This window comes from Cottoperca gobio, chromosome 4 (assembly GCF_900634415.1).
Source record: "Cottoperca gobio chromosome 4, fCotGob3.1, whole genome shotgun sequence".
In the NCBI taxonomy this organism is placed as follows: Eukaryota; Metazoa; Chordata; class Actinopteri; order Perciformes; family Bovichtidae; genus Cottoperca; species Cottoperca gobio.
Genome location: NC_041358.1, coordinates 6,365,023 through 6,384,613, shown reverse-complemented (window position 1 = coordinate 6,384,613; position 19,591 = coordinate 6,365,023). Strand labels below are relative to the sequence as shown.

Below are 19,591 nucleotides of genomic sequence, written 5' to 3'. Positions count from 1 at the left end.
TTAAACCATCAATAAAGTTGGCAATTAATTTTCTCTCAATCGACTAATTGATTAATTGACTAATAGTCTTGTTTGCAAAAATCTTAATCTGTAAAGTAACTAAAGTTGTTAGATAAATATAGTGGAGAAAAAAGTACAATATTTGATATATAATATTATATGAGAAGTGTAGTGAATGAAGTACAAGTACCATAAATGGTTACTTAAGTACAGTACATTCCAACACTGTACATTCAGCTGCTGGAAGCAGAAAACATTCATTATTTCCACCTGATGACTGACAGTCAATTATCAAAGCTGTCATCAGCTAATTTTGAGACCATGAATAATTAATTAACCAGGTGTTCAGGTCTAATCACTTCCACTGTAGTGATGCTGTGACATTACAATGTCAGAACGAAGCCTCACAGGTGTGTTGACTGTGACATGACGCCGCAGAGAGCAGAAACACAAATATATTTGTGTGTTTATATTTGTTGTTGCATCACATACAGGCAGATGATTGTTTCTCTCTTGTTATTGATGCTGAAGCAATTACACACCTCACTGCTTCAGTTATGAGTCATAGCACGCAAATGACTGCCGCTCCTGCCGCTCCTGCCGCTTGCGCGTCTGCACAAATCAGCCGTGTGATAGGGCGGAGGAGCTGCCTGCAAAGAGCCTGAGGAGAAGGGGAAACAAATTCATTCACAGTGAAGCCGCTGGTGGTTATTTTTAGGGTGGAGGTGGTGACTGGCAGCAGACGCCTTTGCAAACATTCTCATCGCATCGCTCCACCTCGAATTAACGCAGGATGTCAGCGTAAAGCCGTGCGTAAAGAAGAAGCTGCGTGCGGCACGGCAGAAAGGAGACGTTTTACAGGCAATTTCACCTCAATCCTGGAGGAAAAATTTTCCACTCTTCTCATTGCAAACGACGCAGCCGGTGTTCCTGATTTCTTGCTCAGACTGTTCGTGGATCAGCGTTGTTGTTGTTGCTGTTGAGGATACATTTGTTGGTTTTTATTATTATTAATAATATTATTATTTTTGGGGAGCGAGCTGCTTCCATCGGGTGCAGAGCAAAGAGAGAGGAGAGAGAGAGAGAGAGCATCAGATCCACCCAGCAAAGGTAAGAGACAAACAGACAGAAAACACAGTGACACACCACCGTTTAACACCAGTTTAATGAACACAGACACACACACACACACACACACACAGACACACACACAAACACACACACACACACACACACACACAGACACACACACACACACGCACACACACACAAACACACACACGTACACACACACGTACACACACACACAAACACACACACACACACAAACACACACACACACACACACACACACACACACACACACACACACACACACACACATACACACACACACACACTAGTCTAATGACTGATATGAATCCAGAAACGTCGATAACACCTGAGCTCCATTTATGTTCATGTAAAATCTTGAATTAAGGGTCTGTTTTATCACACACTCTTTATCATTCATCTATAGGCACCTACAGTGTAATATGGTGCTTAATATTAATTCAATGTATTGCTTTAGTTATAGATCATATTTTTTTCCGCACCACTTAAATCATATTCTAACTAACTATGGTTAAATGGAAAATGTTATGCTTTATAGGTCATACATGTTGGTCATATAACCTAACAAAACCCAATGTTCCTATAATGTCACATAATAATCTCACAGGTATATCGTGTCTGTGGCTCTCTGGAGGGAGTTGAGCCTCTATTGGCCTCATAATGATGTCTTAATCTGCTGTAGTATGTCTATATTTCATTTCCCTATAGGAATGTATAGTGTTACCCTAGTGGCCATATTATACTGCAATGGCTGTGTATTTTAATAATGCAGCACAATGAAACAAACTTTCTATAATGTCATATTCCAATAATAGTCCTATATCTTTTATAGTAAGCTAAATATTGTTTTACCTTTGTATATTAAGCTGCTCATATAGGGTTCTTGCTGTATGGGGCTTTGTTGATATGCTGAGTTTTACTTTCATTAATTAAATATGTTAATCCTGCATGGTTGATGTTTTATGCAGTTTCATTAAGGTACGATTTATGGCGGGTATATGTAGGCCTATATGTGGCCATAGAGGGTTTAAAGAGGCCTCATTGTGATTTTATGGTTTATTTTATTAATATTTATAATACTGGTTTATGATTTTATCTACACATTTCTTTTGTCCAGGGGTTCTATGGGATTCAGATCATTAATATAGCAGCAGATTACCATTTGCTATGCAAATATATTATGGAGTAACGTCTACCTGAACAGAGAATGAAATCACACTTCCTCTGTTTGTGTTGTAATCCGAGCTTCTCTGTTCTTTATTTATGTAGCCGGCAAGCGGCAGATAGGTGAGATATGAAGCCTATAGGGTGCCAAAACTGCAGTTCCTCGAATGGCCACTTGAGGCTGTCTCCAAAGCCTATTCAATCCCCATAGAGCCCAATGTTAAAATGCCCAACTTTACAGCAGAAATAAACATGTTTAGAGCCTGGTACAACAAAAAATGTTGGTCTCTAATTTATCCGCATATGGCAACTATGCAGGGTGAATTTTTACACAACTTAACATTTTAAATGATATTAAGACTTAAAGTTACGCATAATTTAGGGACGGCCCTCTTTAAGTGACAAGTGGGTGCCGTAACAGGTCGCCTATCCACCTATTTGCCCTTTTTTGCATTAGCGGTGTCGTTACTGCCAAGATGGCGACGGCTAGAGCCCACTTTGAGCTTCACAACAGCTTGTCACACAGAATACATATAGGAGGCCGTGAGTGAATGTTATTGCTCATTTCCACTGTAGGGTAAATCTACTCGACTCGACTCAACTTGGCTCGCTCTTTTTTAATTTTCCACCAGGACTAGTACTTGGTACCAGGTACTTTTTTTTAGTACCACCTGAGCTGAGTTTCCAAGTGAGCTGAGGAGAGAATAAATGTTGACGTAAAAAACACTGCAGACTACTGATTGACAAGAGAGAAGCACCTCTAGTGCATCACGGGACATCCTGCACAAACCCGCCATTTTTAAATGGCAAACTACCATCATTATCGATCGCATTATATATTTTTCACCCAAAAACAAATGGCAGCCGGCAAAACTACGCCGTACACTACTCCTTACAATTGAAAAAGTGCAGAATTTTATTTCTTTGGTTGTCGATGAAAAAATTCAGCAATTTACACGGAAGTTCCAAGCGGCGTTGCTACGCTGAACAGTTGATTGCCACACCTACACTGAGACGGTACTATCTGCAGTGGAAACGCGGCTTAAAGTGAGTCGAGTCGAGTCGAGTGGAGTAGATCTCTACCATGCAGTGGAAATCTGGCTTTAGTGCATGCGAGTCCCTGTGTGTGCTCCACTGGCTAGCTAATGACCACCGCTCTGCAATGCGCTTATAAGGCTGTTACCACTGATAATTCTACCATTCTGATCCACAGCGTCATCGCTCTGTCAGCACTGTTGTCGTTGTTCGCACTGTATTTGCTGTAAGCCACTAGCCGCTAGCCGCCGGCTATATCATAACTTGAACTTGATCATAGTTGTCGGTCTAAATTTGTGAACCCTAAAAGATAAGTAAGAGGATGAGATAAGTGAGATGGTTGTTAATGAATAATATGTTAGTGCTTTTCAGTCATGGATTCACTTGCTCTGACGGCAAAAATCTAACTGCAACTTTGAAAAGTCGATTTTAGATTCAAAATCTGCGAAATCTTTGCTAGGAGTAGTTTAAGAATCACTTAAGACCCTTTTTTTGTCCTGATGTCCCTGAAGGTCTCCGCCTTTGGTCTCCACCAACTCCTGAGGGAAATATCTGTCTCTTTAGCTCCTAAAAGCGCCATTATGTTCCCCAGCTAGTCTCTAACTGTGTCTGTCTGCTGCTGAGCAGATAGTGCACAGTGGCTTTATCAGAAAACACCTGAACCAGACAGGTAATGTGCCAAAAAAACAAAACTAGGAGGTAAAAGAGGTCAACAATCTCTGTACAGTTCCAGAGTTGGTGATAATTCTCTATGACACTTTGACCTTGCACAGTGTATGAAACAGTGTATGAAACTCAGGCCATTTCACTTGGTGCGGTGGTAGCAAGAACACTTATTCTACTTAAGTGGAAGTCAGACTATGCACCCACATATGATACAAAGAGAAGAGAGTTGATGAATGTGTTGTACTTGGAAATGTTAAGTTTCTCTAATTAGAACAAGACTCAAATTTGTATCAAGCGTTGAGACCTGTATTAGAGTGCATCAAGGGTGTTGGACTGATGGTGTCATTGTGTAGGCTCTATCGCTGTCTATATGTGTTTTATAATATTGAAGGCCTATGCTTTGCAGTGGTGGAGGAAGCATTCAGGTCTCTTACATAAGTGAAAGTACTAACACCATTCAAAATGTATTGAAAGTAAATAATATGCCGATCAATTTAATTTAATCAACATTATTCAAATCATTGAAAGGAAAAGCAGCAAATCATCCTATTTGTGAAACTGAAGCTAAGCAATGTTGTAGCTAACTGTACTTTTACATTACAAGTGTAGTGGAATAGAAGTATAAAGTGGCATTAGATTGAAATACTCAAGTAAAGTAAAAGTACCTCAAATTTGTACTTTAAGTTATCCACCACTGATGATTAGTTTTTGTATTTGTGAAGTTAATTGTGGCTGTGTTGTGAAGTGAGGAGTGACTGAGTGTATGTCTTTTATTATAAATGTTAAAGAAAAGATTAGTATGATTAGGACTCTGTCAAAAGAATAGATAACATGACAAGTCTGGAATAGAAAGCTGCAGAAGACTCACTCTTGACATGCGGCAGAAAGTACTATTTTTTTCTTAAAAAGCCAGAGATTCTAAGTATTCATCTACAGCTACAACCATCGTTTCAGATGTACTTTGCAGTCATTTCTTTCCTCCCCCGATCGTTGAGGATGAGTCTCCACTGACACAGCCATCCACGCTAGATCGAACCCAGCAGGATCTTCAGCACTGACTCATCTTCTGCTCACACTCGTTCAGTCCTCTCCTCACACACTAGCCCTTCACATCGACCTCTACCTGTCTGCAAGGTCGAAGACAGCGAGGCAGCTCAGGCTTTTTATTAGACTTGACAGGTGAAGTCTAACAGGAAATGTTTGTTTGCACTGTGTCTTTGTTTAACACAATGTGCAGTTAGTTGGCTTTGTGCTTAATCATATTTGGCTGCAGCTCATCACGTGAAAACTTCTAAAATGTCAGCTTTCCAGGAACAAAGAGGAGCAGCTTGGTGCAGTTTTTGGCTCATGCGACACGTTTCGATTTTCTCTGAGGAGCATTTATTCTGAAGAGATGAAAATAAAACCTGTTAAACTGTTAACTGCCTCTGACACGAGTCAATAAAAACCACATTTGCATTCAAAGCACAGGTGATGAAAGCACTTTACTTTTGCTTTTACTTTTGCTGGTTGTTAAAGCAACAACGATTAGTAATAACTAGTAATTAGTCATTTGTAATTAGTAATAATTAGTAATTAGTAATAACGATCGATAAGCGGATCAACAGAAAAGTAATCCACAAATATATTGATTAGTTTAAATAATATTTTTAGCAGAAATGGCTGAAAATACTGTTTTCAGCCTATCAAATACGGAGATTTTCTCCTTTTCTCAGTTTTATATCATATAAAAGTGAATATCTTCGGGTTTTCGTCTGAAAAAACAAGACATTAAAAGACATCACATTGGAAACTAGGATGGACGTTTTTCACTATTTTCTGATATTTTATTGACGATTTAATCAAATAATCTAGAAAAGAATCGAGAATTAAAATAACCGTTAATTGCATTGGTTGTATTCAGGAAATTTATTTTCCACAGCTGAATAATGTTTTGTCAGTGTTGTCACCTGCCTTTAGGTGTAAATGTGAAGATACACTGTTTACAATGTGAACAATTCATTTCAGATGCAAAGAGACATTTGTGGGTTCTTCAATCAGACAATTTATTTCTGAATAACTAAAGGAACATTGCTGAACAACTGTTTTTTCTGTATTATTTCATATTTTCCTGTATATTTAGGTTCCTAAAATAAATAATACGCTACTAGTAAAGCACGGTGGAAATTGCGTCCTTCTTTCGATGGATTTTCATGATGCTGATTTGCTCTTTCTCTCGTCAAACCAAACCTCCAGATGGCGAAGGCAGACCAGCGTTTCGGCCAGCGGGACGGCTCCGACCAGAACTTTGACTACATGTTCAAGCTGCTGATCATCGGCAACAGCAGCGTCGGGAAAACTTCCTTCCTGTTCCGCTACGCCGACGACTCCTTCAGCAACTCTTTCGTCAGCACCGTGGGCATCGACTTCAAGGTGAAGACGGTGTATCGCAACGACAAGAGGATAAAGCTGCAGATCTGGGTGAGGATGGTGGGATTTATATTTGTTTCATAGTTTATATATATATATATATATATATATATCATTATGCTTACTGGTTCACAACTAGATGGATTTCATACAAATTGATTTGGTGGGATATGTTCAAATTACTGTGCATTACTTTTCGTAGGTATAGCCACGGACAGTGTATGAGAACAGCCTTCATACTGTAACACATAGTATAATACACTGTAACGTACAGAGACATATCATAATATAATACACTGTAACGTACAGAGACATATCATAATATAATACACTGTAACGTACAGAGACATATCATAATATAATACACTGTAACGTACAGAGACATATCATAATATAATACACTGTAACGTACAGAGTGATACAGTGTAACATGATGTTCTACTCTCAGTCAACAACAAGCTGCTGGGAGGAGTATAAAAGGAAAGACCGACACACAGACTTCTGCTTCTCTACAGCTTGTATCATCATTGGTGATGTTGTTGCCATGGTAGCAGCTCTTCACGCTCACTCACTCTCTCGTTGACGCACACGCACACGCACACACACACGCATACGCACACGCACACGCACACGCACACACACACGCACACTCACACACTGTGACAACAGTGTTGTCTTCACTGGCAATTAAAGAGACCTCTTGGGGCAAAGAGGTTAGGACCCGGCAGGGGACAGAAGTGCCTGGAGGGGGGAGGAAGGGAGGTGTGTGTGTGTGTGCCAATGTGCGTCTGTGTGTGTATGGGAGGAGGGGAGGACAATGCCATAAGTAGAGCTAATCAGAGTCGATTGATTCGATCTGAAAGCACAGTGATGTGTAAAAGTAGACACACACACACACACACACACACACACACACACACACACACACACACACACACACACACACGCACACGCACACAAACACACACACACACACACTGGAAGACCAACTGTGAGCCAGACTTTATCATCAACATCAGTGTTGGACCTCTTTGATGCTCTTGTGTCTGAATGGGATCATAATTCTGCAGGAGGTTCAACATCTGGTGGAAAGACTGACACTAGAAGATGGGAGGCTGTCCACATACTTAAGGCCATACTGCTGCAGTGCAGTGATGTTGTCTCTCTGTGGAAGTCAAACACACATTTTTCTCTGCTTTCAACTAAACTGAGAGGACTGCCAGAGACTCTGCTTATCACCCTCGATGAATTATGTTGCTACTGCACACACACACACACACACACACACACACACACACACACACACACACACACACACACACACACACACACACACACACACAATCACACTCCACTTCCAAATCTGTATAAATTAAATGCAAACGAGCACTGGCCATATCTCCATATAAGAAGAAAGAGAAAGAGAAAACCAGAGATAGTTGAATGAGCGCAGAGGAAGCGAAGCACAAAAGAGCTAAATTTAGCAGAATGGCTGCACCCAGACCAGCTGTGAGGATGAAATGGTGGAGGATGGCAACGGCTGAAACGATGTTGGAGTTGTTGTGGACGGGCGTGAAAGTCACATTGAGGCTCAGTTGTTTTTTTTATCAGTAAAGCAGCAATTGGCGGCGGCAGATCGATCGTGCTTCAGATAAGACCGTTAAGAGTCTGAAGAGGAGATGAAGCTGCTGGGAGATTAAAGAGTGAGATGCTGTCATAACTGATTAGTTGCACAAAATCCAAAGCCATGTGTCCCTGGTGTTCTTATTTGACAATTAAGTATTTTTCAAACAACCTGATTTTCCGCATTTTTAATTTCCTCTACACTTCTTTAGACACAATATTAGCATATTGCTGACACGCACTGTAATTAAAAAATCTTCAACAAAGAAAGAATATTGTAATATTTTGTCATTATTCAAAATGCAAAACTCCCATGACATGTCCAAGTTTTTTAATGCATAATCATCATTGTTGTATCTTCTGTAGATTTTACGTTGTATTAAAAATCTTTGTACCCAGTACAGTAGTAGATAACCGTTCATTTTAGAAGATTGAAAAAAAAGAAAGTCTACTTTTCAAAACACCTCACACAACAGTGGATATATTTCATTTGGCAAACAGAGCTTTTTTCACTCCAAACTGTAGATGGAGAGAGAAAATGTTATGTTTTTGTACAGAAAACCCGTTAATAACCTCTGGATTGATGTCACTGATGCTCTCTTTTCTACGTTCCCTCACACTCATGAACAGTTAGTGTGTGTTGGTATCACATTGCAAGTGTTGTGAAACGCAGAAAGCAGAGCTGGTGTGACACTTTACATGATGCATTTATTGCTCATTCCTTCTTTCAAAAAGCAGAGCTACGACAGTATACAATAGTCTTTTTATGTCATCCGATAATAGTGAACATTTCAGTCAATTTAGTCGAGCCAATATCCCCTTGTTTCTTTCTCCCAAGCCCTGTTGGTGTCATTGTTGACTTTAACTTAAGTAAGTACGTCACTCGGCTCTTGGTGCAGTTCTGATGTGGTGCATGCAGCACAGGAAATGTTGCATTGAAAAGTTTTTCTTTTTGAAACTACATTATTGTCTTTTTGTCAACAATATTGCATGTTGATATAGTCACATATAGTGTTTAATGACGCCTTTGCTGTTGAAGAAAATATTAAGTTATTGATTTCATTAACTGAATGAACATTACTACGGATACGGCTACAGTAGCTGTACTGTGACTACTCCTGTTGGCATAAACCGAGAAAGCATCGGTAATCCTGGAAATTGGCTCAAACTTTGCTGGACTGCAGTGCGATGCCATCCTTCGAAGTGCTGTGTTGTCCAGTCAAATGTGTGCATGGTCACATTCCTGGTCTCTTTGTAACATCAACGCTGGCTGTTCACCTGGATTCCATCGCCATCGAAAGATCAAATCCTGTCTCACAATAAGATAATTATTGGTGCAATGTTTTTGTGTAAATCTAAAAATCCCTCAATTTCAAGGTTATGTTACTCAAACTGGACTTTGTGTGTGGATTGTTTTTCACCATCTCACCCACACACACCAACGCAGTCCTTTGCATTACTTTTATTCTACAGAGAAGAAAAGAAACAGCAGCAGTTTCAATCTGCAGCAGCAAACGCGTGTGCGTGTGCGTGTGCGTGTGCGTGTGCGTGTGCGTGCGTGTGTGCGTGTGCGTGTGCGTGTGTGTGTGATGATGATTGCTCCAGAATTAGTATTCCATATCAGTTTATATGTTTATACATGTATGTAAATGTTTTTTTGTGTCCTGACTTTCCACTAAGAAAATTGATGCTTTGTCAAAAATTGTGGTCCAAATGATGGAGACTTCAGCCTGTCTCCATGGAAACAGCAATTGCACATTTAGCCAAATCAAACAGTCTGGTTTTGAAAGCCAGAATATAACAGATAATATCCCAGCTTAGTATGTTGGGATATGGGCTTATCCCTGCTCACAGTAAACAGGACAGTGTCAGTTTATATACAGAATATCAGTGAGCATAAAACAATCAGACGTCATTACATTTGCTGTGGATACAAATGGACTCCAGATGATGAATCCTAAGGATTTAGGTGATCCTCCTCAGACCTTTTCTCTTTGCACCACCATCACTGCAAAATCACCATTTGACCAGCTAGAACTTGCTGTGGATCCCAAAATGAATAGCTCCATTTCGAGTGTTTCGTTAATTTGGTGTTTTGTAATGTAATGTATGGGGATTGATAAGATTCCCTTATCGATTCATGACAAATTGTTGGGTAGAAAAAGAGTACATACAGGTTTATGAGTATGTACTTTTGAGCGTTTCGTTTCAAATTCTCCATTATCATCCGTCATCACAAATCTGATTATACAATCTGTTCTGGTTTTCATGGGCTGCACTCAAATCAGGGTCGGCTCAACTCCAGTCCAGAAAGAGGTGGTGATGCACCCGAACAGCAACTTGTGCACAGTGTAGTTCCAACACTTAAACTCTGTAGAACACACAGATTATTCAGTGGTTGATCAGATTAGGGATCAGACCAACAGCTTGGTGTGCCGACTGAGCTGCTTTCCTCTTGTTCCTTTTACATGTCACAGGGAGAAAAATGGCTATTTTCGGTGTAACTTCAGGAGGAGTAAAGCGAATTGATGCGTCTTGGAGAGACAGATGATTTAACACCTTTTCAACATCTGGCTTGAATGCATGTCGGATTTCAATGTGTTACGAATGCTTCCAGGATGCATTTACACGTGGCTTTTTTAGTGTAAATTAGCTATTTCTGCGTTTGCTACAACTTAAATGATGCTTCTCTGTAGATACAAGTAAACATCTCTGCTAACCTACACAGATGAAGGAGTTATACACATCTCCCAAATCTCAACTTCATGTTCAATATCCTGCATGTCAATCAAGCTGAATATTTCTAACCGAACACAACAACAAACCTAACTTCCGCACTGCATAAAAGTATAAAAGAAACAGCCATGTGAACGTATCCAAACCCTGTGCACATTTGTCTACACATGCTGCCACGAGAAGCATAGATCAAGTTTAAAGGGACACTTCACCCCTGAAATTACCATTTGTATATCAATTACTCACCCTGTGTTGCCTTGAATCTTTGAAGAAAACTTTGTTTTTCTCACATGCCTTCACGGTCAACGAATAATCCAAAAACAAAGACAATTCTTGATGAATTTAGGTAAATTTAACAACATCAAAACTATATCAAAACATCCGTTTGCAAACGCTCACACAACTTGTCCTGTATGATCCAAACCTCATTTATCCAGTCCAATCTATGCTCACTATTTCCCAAACACATGCTTTTTAGCTAAAACCTTACTATTTAAAACCCTTCTGTATAAATGCACAAGTAGTGAGCGAGTAGTGAGCGAGTAGTGAGCGAGTAGTGAGCGAGTAGTGAGCGAGTAGCGCGCCTACGCAACTTCAAAAGTTCAAGGTGACACGGGATGAATAATTGATATACAAATGGTCATTTTGGGGGCGAAGTATTCCTTTAAGTAATGGGGTAAACAATTTTAGGTCGATTGCCACAAAGTTGTTGAACATAGTCATGCATAAACTTTTTGTCCTCTAGTAATAATAATAATAATAATAATAATAATAATAATAATAATAATAATAATAATAATATAATAATAATAATAATAATAATAATAATAATAATAAATTGTATTTGTAAAGCGCCTTTCCAAGCTAAAAGCAATCTCAAGACGCTACAATGCAGGACAACAACAACAACAACAACAACAGACATAAGATAGTGTCACCTTTAGGCTAGAATTGCAGACAAAGAAAACTAGTTTTTATGATATTTGTTCTGGTGTGTGTCTTTTGTTGACACTTCACAACCTTGAGATTTGCAGGCAAGTGTGTGTCAAGTATAAGAGCTGCATTTTGAGTTTTATTCCTGATATAAATCCGATGTTTGACTGGCTGTCTGATTTTGTTTCCAGGACACGGCGGGGCAGGAGCGTTACCGCACCATCACCACGGCCTACTACCGCGGTGCCATGGGCTTCATCCTCATGTATGACATCACCAATGAGGAGTCCTTCAACGCCGTCCAGGACTGGTACGCGATTGCTCTTGAAGCTATAGTGTGTAGGCTGCTTCTGTGTGTTTGGTACTCAAAATAAAGGATTTAAAATGTACTTTCAGGGCGACTCAGATTAAGACGTACTCATGGGACAACGCCCAGGTGATCATGGTGGGTAACAAGTGCGACATGGACGAGGAGAGAATCGTACCTCCAGAGAAAGGAAAACACCTGGCTGAACAGTTAGGTGAGATGTTGCTGCATGAGTGCTAAACTTTAATATAACAGAATTTTAGTTTGGCTACCAGAGGGAGGTTCATTTTACCTGAAGTACCTTCCTAAAGCTGTGAATTGTGACGACCCGTATTTTATCTTATCGTTTCTCAACACATAAACACAGAACATCTCCAGGATAATGTAGCAATCTTCAAGGTTCAGTTCGAATATGTTTAACTACATTTCTCAGAAATCAGTTTTTGGTTTGGTGGATAGTTTTAAATACCCATGAGCCTCTATTGTCTAATTATAAAAATGGAAGATTTACATCTCCATTCAACTTTTTTCTTCATCTGAGCCCTCATGTCCCCACCACTTTTCAACATTTGGGTTGGGTTCCATCTGTACTGTTAGAAAGAGCAGCTGAACTTGTGTAAACCAGTTACACTTCAGTAGAAAATGACTTCACCCCGGGGTGTGTGTGTGTGTACTGAGGAATACCTTAATACTAAAAGTGTATTGCCTTTTGCCAAAGGGGAAAGAGGTATTTGCTTTAAGAATGCACAATATTGGTTACTGGTTACTGATACAAGAGTTTGCTGCTGTGAAAGGTTTCACACTATACAGGAAGATGTTTCACAGCTTATCAAATATATTTTGTAATGCGAGTGTGTTCAAGCAAGGTCATGTTTAGAAAAAAAGTGTTTTGTGAGCAGCAACAGATGGAGATTTATCGTGAATAAAGTAAGCTTTGGGATCCCATGTTGCAAAGAGATATTTGTGAAGTGGGATGAAGAGTCTACAGCAAACACACCTTGAGATGTTTAAATAAATGAAACCACACCCAACTTAAGTAAGAAAACAGTCTTTAAAAGCCTAAAGATAGAATGTTAATTGTTTAGCCCACTGGTTTCCAAATTTCCCTGAGTACCCTGAGTCACAGATATAAAGTAAACCATGCTCTATATCACATACGTGAAATAAAGAATGTAAATACAGTCTCTATGAGGTATATCATTTAAATGATTAAACTTTAAATCAAACCTACCTATAGTATAACTCTTGCTTAAAAGCTGTATTTGGTTAGAAAGTGAAAGAAATGCAGTTGACTTACTTACTTACTTAGCCATTGTTCCAACAGCATTTAGCATGTAGTAACCTCCCTTATACTTAAATGTTGAAACAATGGATTTATGTAATCTAGCAGATCCATAACTGCACTAGGTTATATTTGGCTACCACTACACGGCAATTCATATATATGTATATATGTACAGTAAAATAATCATCATCTTTGTCTTTTTTGCTGTAAACTGCTCCAACAGTACAATTTACCTCTGGAATTAGTACATACCTTCCTACTTACTACCTTCCTACCTACTACCTACCTACCTACTACTACTACCTACCTACCTACTACCTACTACCTACTACCTACTACCTACTACCTACCTACTACCTACTACCTACTACCTACTACCTACCTACCTACCTACTACCTACTACCTACTACCTACTACCTACTACCTACCTACCTACTACCTACTACCTACCTACTACCTACTACCTACCTACTACCTACTACCTACTACCTACCTACTACCTACTACCTACCTACCTACAACCTACTACCTACTACCTACTACCTACTACCTACTACCTACCTACCTACTACCTACCTACTACCTACTACCTACTACCTACCTACCTACTACCTACCTACTACCTACCTACCTACTACCTACTACCTACTACCTACTACCTACTACCTACCTACAGCAGTCAGGAGAATGAGGCTGGCAGGTCACTGCCAGAGACACCAAAAGTTAGTTAAAGCCTTTTATTGTCATTATACAAAATGTACAACGAGATTCAGAGTGCCACTCTGCCACAAGAGCTGCCAGCCAGCAAATTTGTGCTGTGGGAGCCAACACACGGGCACCGATCACGAGGGCGTCCCGTAATAACATACGTGGATGTACTCAGGAAAGATGCAGGAGCAGAAAATACTGGCGAGGTAGCCAAATGCATGGAGGATCGGGATGACTGGAAGCACCGATGGAGGGCCCGTCTGAGGACGACCTAGTAGTACCTACCTATCTACCTACATATCTACCTACCTACCTACATACCTACCTACCACCTACCTATCTATCTATCTATCTATCTATCTATCTATCTATCTATCTATCTATCTATCTATCTATCTATCTACCTGCCTGCCTACCACCTACCTACCTACCTTCCTACCTACCTACCACCTAACTATCTACCTATCTACCTACCTTCCTACCTACTACCTACTACCTACTACCTACTACCTACTACCTACTACCTACTACCTACCTACCACCTACCCACCTATCTACATACATACATACATACATACATACATACATACATACATACATACATACATACATACATACATACATACATACATACATACATACATACATACATACCTACCTACCTACCTACCTACCTACCTACCACCTACCTACCTACCTATCTACCTACCTTAAACTGTTTTACCCTGCTGTTTCCTCCTGCAGGCTTTGAGTACTATGAGGCGAGCGCCAAGGAGAACATCAACGTCCGGCAGGTCTTCGAGCGCCTGGTGGACATCATATGTGTGAAGATGTCCGAGCGTGTGGACGTGGAGGTGCCAGCGGCTCCAGGCACCAAGACCACCAGACTGACCGACAAGCCCGCCCAGCTACCTCAGAAGTGCTGCTGATCGTCCGTCCGTTCATCCCTCTGCTGTCGCCTCGTCTGCTCCCCCAAAAGCTTGAGAAAAAGAAAAAAACTGATTAATTATTGTAACATTCCTCAACACACTCTCTCTGCTTCAGTCCATGTTTGTGAGCAGTCAATAATCACTATGCCTACTGCGGTTTATATAGCCAGTTTCATCCCCTTTCCGTCCCCAAGTATCCGAGGTTGGTCCTTACATAGGCGGAGGAGTAAGGGTGGCAGTGTACTCCAATCAAAATTTTATTTGCTGTTTTTGAACAGGCGGTAAAGCTTAGAAAAATTCAAGGATGTTATGAGATTTAGTGCGAATGGGAGAATAAAAGCCTGGTCAAAGCAAAGTTCATCCATGTGACCTTGCCAAATAGGTTGTTCGGTGTACGCAAGGACTACATGCAGGGACAGTTGGCCACCAACACGCTAGCCAGCAAAAAAAATGTAACACGAGTCCACTACAGTGATTCTCCACCTGCCAGTTGGCAGCTAGTTGTACCTTTTATTTGAGATTTCTCTATTGTGGAACAGGTTATAGTCTGACAGAGGTCATATAGTCATATAACTAAAAGGGGATGGTGCAACACAGCTAATAAGCTACAATAGTTTCCTTTGTTTTGAAATATTTTGCTCGGTCAATGGTGCAAATTTGAGTTCAAAATATTTAAAATTGACACAAAGGATTTTTATGAATTCATTTCGTCCGTGCGAGCAAATCCACTGATTGCAACAATTCCATTGAAAATAAATAGATTTGTGCATTCAATTTCACCATTGTAAATGCTGGTGTGACCAGGCTTCAAAGCTAGATTTATGCTTCTGCAAAGGCACATTGTAATGCAGAAAAGGCTGTTATGCATAACCATCATCACAGGGAAGCTAAGTATCAATAAGGTATCCTGTGCCGCCCTGCACATCAAACAAGCTAATAGGTTGATCCAACACCCTGTTGGGAAGAAAGGGTTCAAAGCAAACAAATTAATGTCGTACCCAAAGTCAGAATGAACACAGCCTTAAAGCTTGAGTGCAACACACATAAAGCGTTGCATCATTTGACATAAATAGCACATACCAGACACCACTATACCAGTATAGCAGGTGAGATTTAAAATAACCCAAAAGGGCTCATAAAATCATCTCACCAAAATTTCTAAAACATACTACTAAGCATTTAATTTATAATTGAAGCATTTGTGAAGCTAATGTAATGAAAGAAGTTGATGACACTGACACTTGAAAATAGAACAGAAAAAGTCCTCCTAGATGAAGACGCCAAATTAGATTTTGTTGCGAGTGCACTGCTGAGCGGAGCAGGGTCCACAGGTAAGCACAGCACTGCCTCTCCTCTCAAAGTGTAGCACAACGAGAAACTCACCACCACAGCTGCTCATGTTCACAAGTTTACAGGTCGCAGTCATTCACCCGTGAGTCATTTGCCGAAAACATCAGATTAGGCTGCTTCTCAAATAGCTAGTAATAGTGAGTCCACTCGAATACAATATGCCTATAGCCTAACTTAACTGTTACTGGCCTTACTTAGTGCTGTTTATGGCTTGAAATACGCTTTAGGGCTACACCACCAATGCACAACTCCCAGGCAGGGCTGCAGCCAAAATCATTAGAGGAGCAGGTCGAGTCCAAGACTGTCTAAAAAGATGTCTGACATTAAAGTCTAATGCTGCTCTTTGGTGTTTTTAACAGTCTAAAATTAAACAGAGAGTGCCTCCTGATAGTATTACAGGGTCCATATAGATTAGTAGTGTTGTTATTGGGTAGAGTTATGAGACGCATCAATGTACAGTATGCACTGAAACAATAATGACGGCACTTGTCCTTTCTTTAACATAGAAATCTACAGAAGCACATTGCATTCACCAAAGAAAGTCATTTCTGGTAATTATGAATTCTGCATTTTTTGGATCTTTTAATTTCAAGAACACATCCGTCATACTGAGATACAGATCTTTAAAATTGTGAGATAATTTTCTCACAGCATTACGAGTTACGGATCATGTAATCATAACCACCTTTTTTTCTTTGGTGAATCAATGTAATGCACTTCAAAATCTCCGAAATCTATGAATGATGCTTTGTTTTGGCCTAGCATGTGTTTAACTGACGACTCAAGGACAAGAATTCTGGGAAATCTGACAATTCTCACTTCAAGGAAGTTAATCGATGACAAATTTCTTTCATGTGCACAGAACAAATGTTGTGTGCAACTCCAGATTGATGAGCACAATCGTTATCGCCTCAATCCTAAATGTATCTTTCCAGTTACCTCCAGCTTTTGTCATATTCTCCAGATTCTCAGCACAGCTGATGTGTGCTTCATGGTGTTTAGACCCTTGATGCAGATAGGGAAAAACTCCCCACAAAAGACACTTATTGGATAGTTGGATAGACACAAAATGACCATGAAAAGAAGCAAAATAACCACAAAGATATGCAAAACAAGCACAAAGAAACAAATAAAACACTGCAAAGAGACGCAAAACGACCTCAAAGTAGCAAAAGGACTACAAAAACAATGCAAAACAAGCACAAAGAAACAAAAAATTCATACAAAAGGTCACAAAACAATGTAAAAAAGATGCAAAACAACTGCTAAAGAAGCAAAAAGAGAGGAAAATATATCACATATAATGTATAAACTAAAAGATTGGTTGATTAAGCATTCAAATAAATGATGGATGAAGTGATAAAGTAAATTGTTGTTAGTTGCAGTCGTAGATCTGATAAGTAATTAGTTTGAAGCATCTTGACCCCTGTTGCACATTTTCAAACTATGACTTGTCGATTTATTTACTAATGTAATTAGAATTTTTTGTACTTTGTACATTGTTTTCTAGTGTTTTCTGGGAGTAAATGACCTACTTCTCAAAGTTCAGAAACCAAACTGGACAAAAAAAGATAATTTAAGCAGGTACAAGATCCGGATCAGACCCCTGCAGACAGCCAGAGACTCGACCCCAGACTGTCGCTGAGCGCTGCAGCCCTGCTACATGGTGGCTTACAGCTTTTGCACTGGCCGACACAATCCAACGCCATACTGAGAGTGTTTTATACTCACACACACATATGAGCAGAGCTGATGAGTGAAGAGCACATGATTCTCTCCTTCCCCTTTAGCAGGTGTAGTCACTAGCCGTCATGTTCGCAGTGTTTCCTACATGAACGGGAGTGTGTTTGTGTGTGTGTGTGTTTGTGTGTGTGTGTGTGTGTGTGTGTGTGTGTGTGTGTGTGAGTGCGGTGTGTGTGTGTGTAATATTAGAGCCAACATTGTGTTGCATATAGTTATCATGGTATTTATTGCGTGTTCAGTTGTAAGGGTTTTTTGTGTTTGTGTACAGTATCTTTGACAGAAGTGATATATTTAACATGTCATGACAGCTGAGACACAGTACGTGTGTGTTTACGAAAGACTTCAAGAAAAAAGGGAAGACAAAGAGAAAAATATTTGTGCATTTATTAGTAAATATTGAAGATGGAAAAAAACAATATCCTGCCAAATTGTTATATAGCTACCACAGCGCACGTTTCTGTGTGTAACTCCCCACTGTGTCTTCATATTGATAAAAAGAAAATACAATAATATTGACATTGTCTTCATATGATTATTTTTTAAGTGAATTTGTAAATGATAGATTTAGAAATTATAATGGTGTTGAGTATGAATTAATTTTTTATGCTGTGTATACCATGGACAAATTATATAGAGAATTTATGTAAACTTGTTGTCTTACAATTCACTCCTGTTCGGGGGAGAAGCACAAAGTGATTGTACAAAATATTGTGAATGTTTGTATATTATAGATGCAATTTAGTATAATAAAAATTACAATCTTTAATCATAACATTGGAATTTGTTTTCTTTTTCTGTATGTATAGACTTTTCCTTACACTTTTTCTTTCAAATATATTTAATACTCTGTACCTCTCCTACTACCACTAGTATTACCACTAGTACTTTATAAAAAAAAACGTAAATACAGTGTACACAAGATAACAAAAAAAGCAAAAACAAAAGCACATACAGACAAACACACATCGCAAGAGGAAAAGGCCACAAACAAATAAATACATATACAAATAAATGTTGAAAAATATATACATATGCAAATAAGAGAATAAAACTTATATGAAAGGTTTTTAATTCTGTGTGTCAAGATGGCAGAGGTGGAAGAAGAATGCAGATCCTTTACTTGAGTAAAAGTAATAACAAAACAATGTAAAGATAATCTATTACAAGTTTCTTGCATTCAAAATTGAAAAAGTACTTAAAAGTAAAAGTACTCATTATCCAGCTTTATAATGCATTATGCACATTATAAGTTAAATTATTGGAGTATTGTTACTGAAGCCTATGGTTTGACTATGATACCACATATACCAGAGAATCAGAGAATTTGGCAAACGGTTTCCAATGAAATACGTACACATTTAATATTTCAGGTTGTATTAGACTGCAAGCAATGTGGCTAATTATTCAGAAGGACTGCTTCAATACTAGATTTACAGGATTGTATGCGTAGATGTGATGAAGTACTCGTAGTAATGGCTAAGCTAAGTAGTAGTAATGGCTCATTTATTAGTATTTAGTCATTATTATACTTATTTTATCATGGATAGTGGTTGAAAAGATATTCCTATCTTTTACTTGAGTAAAACTTG

At 39.2% G+C, this 19,591-nt stretch overlaps 1 protein-coding gene across 1 annotated transcript; it reads left to right on the top strand.

Moving 5' to 3' along the window:
- Positions 1–619: 619 nt before the first annotated feature.
- Positions 620–18,342, top strand: rab3b (RAB3B, member RAS oncogene family). The gene is made up of 5 exons (XM_029429525.1): positions 620–1,110; positions 6,214–6,438; positions 11,871–11,989; positions 12,076–12,200; positions 14,725–18,342. Exons 2-5 carry the CDS (start codon positions 6,214–6,216, stop codon positions 14,907–14,909), a joined length of 654 nt encoding a protein of 217 aa, XP_029285385.1. The 5' UTR covers positions 620–1,110; the 3' UTR covers positions 14,910–18,342.
- The last annotated feature ends 1,249 nt before the right edge of the window (positions 18,343–19,591 follow it).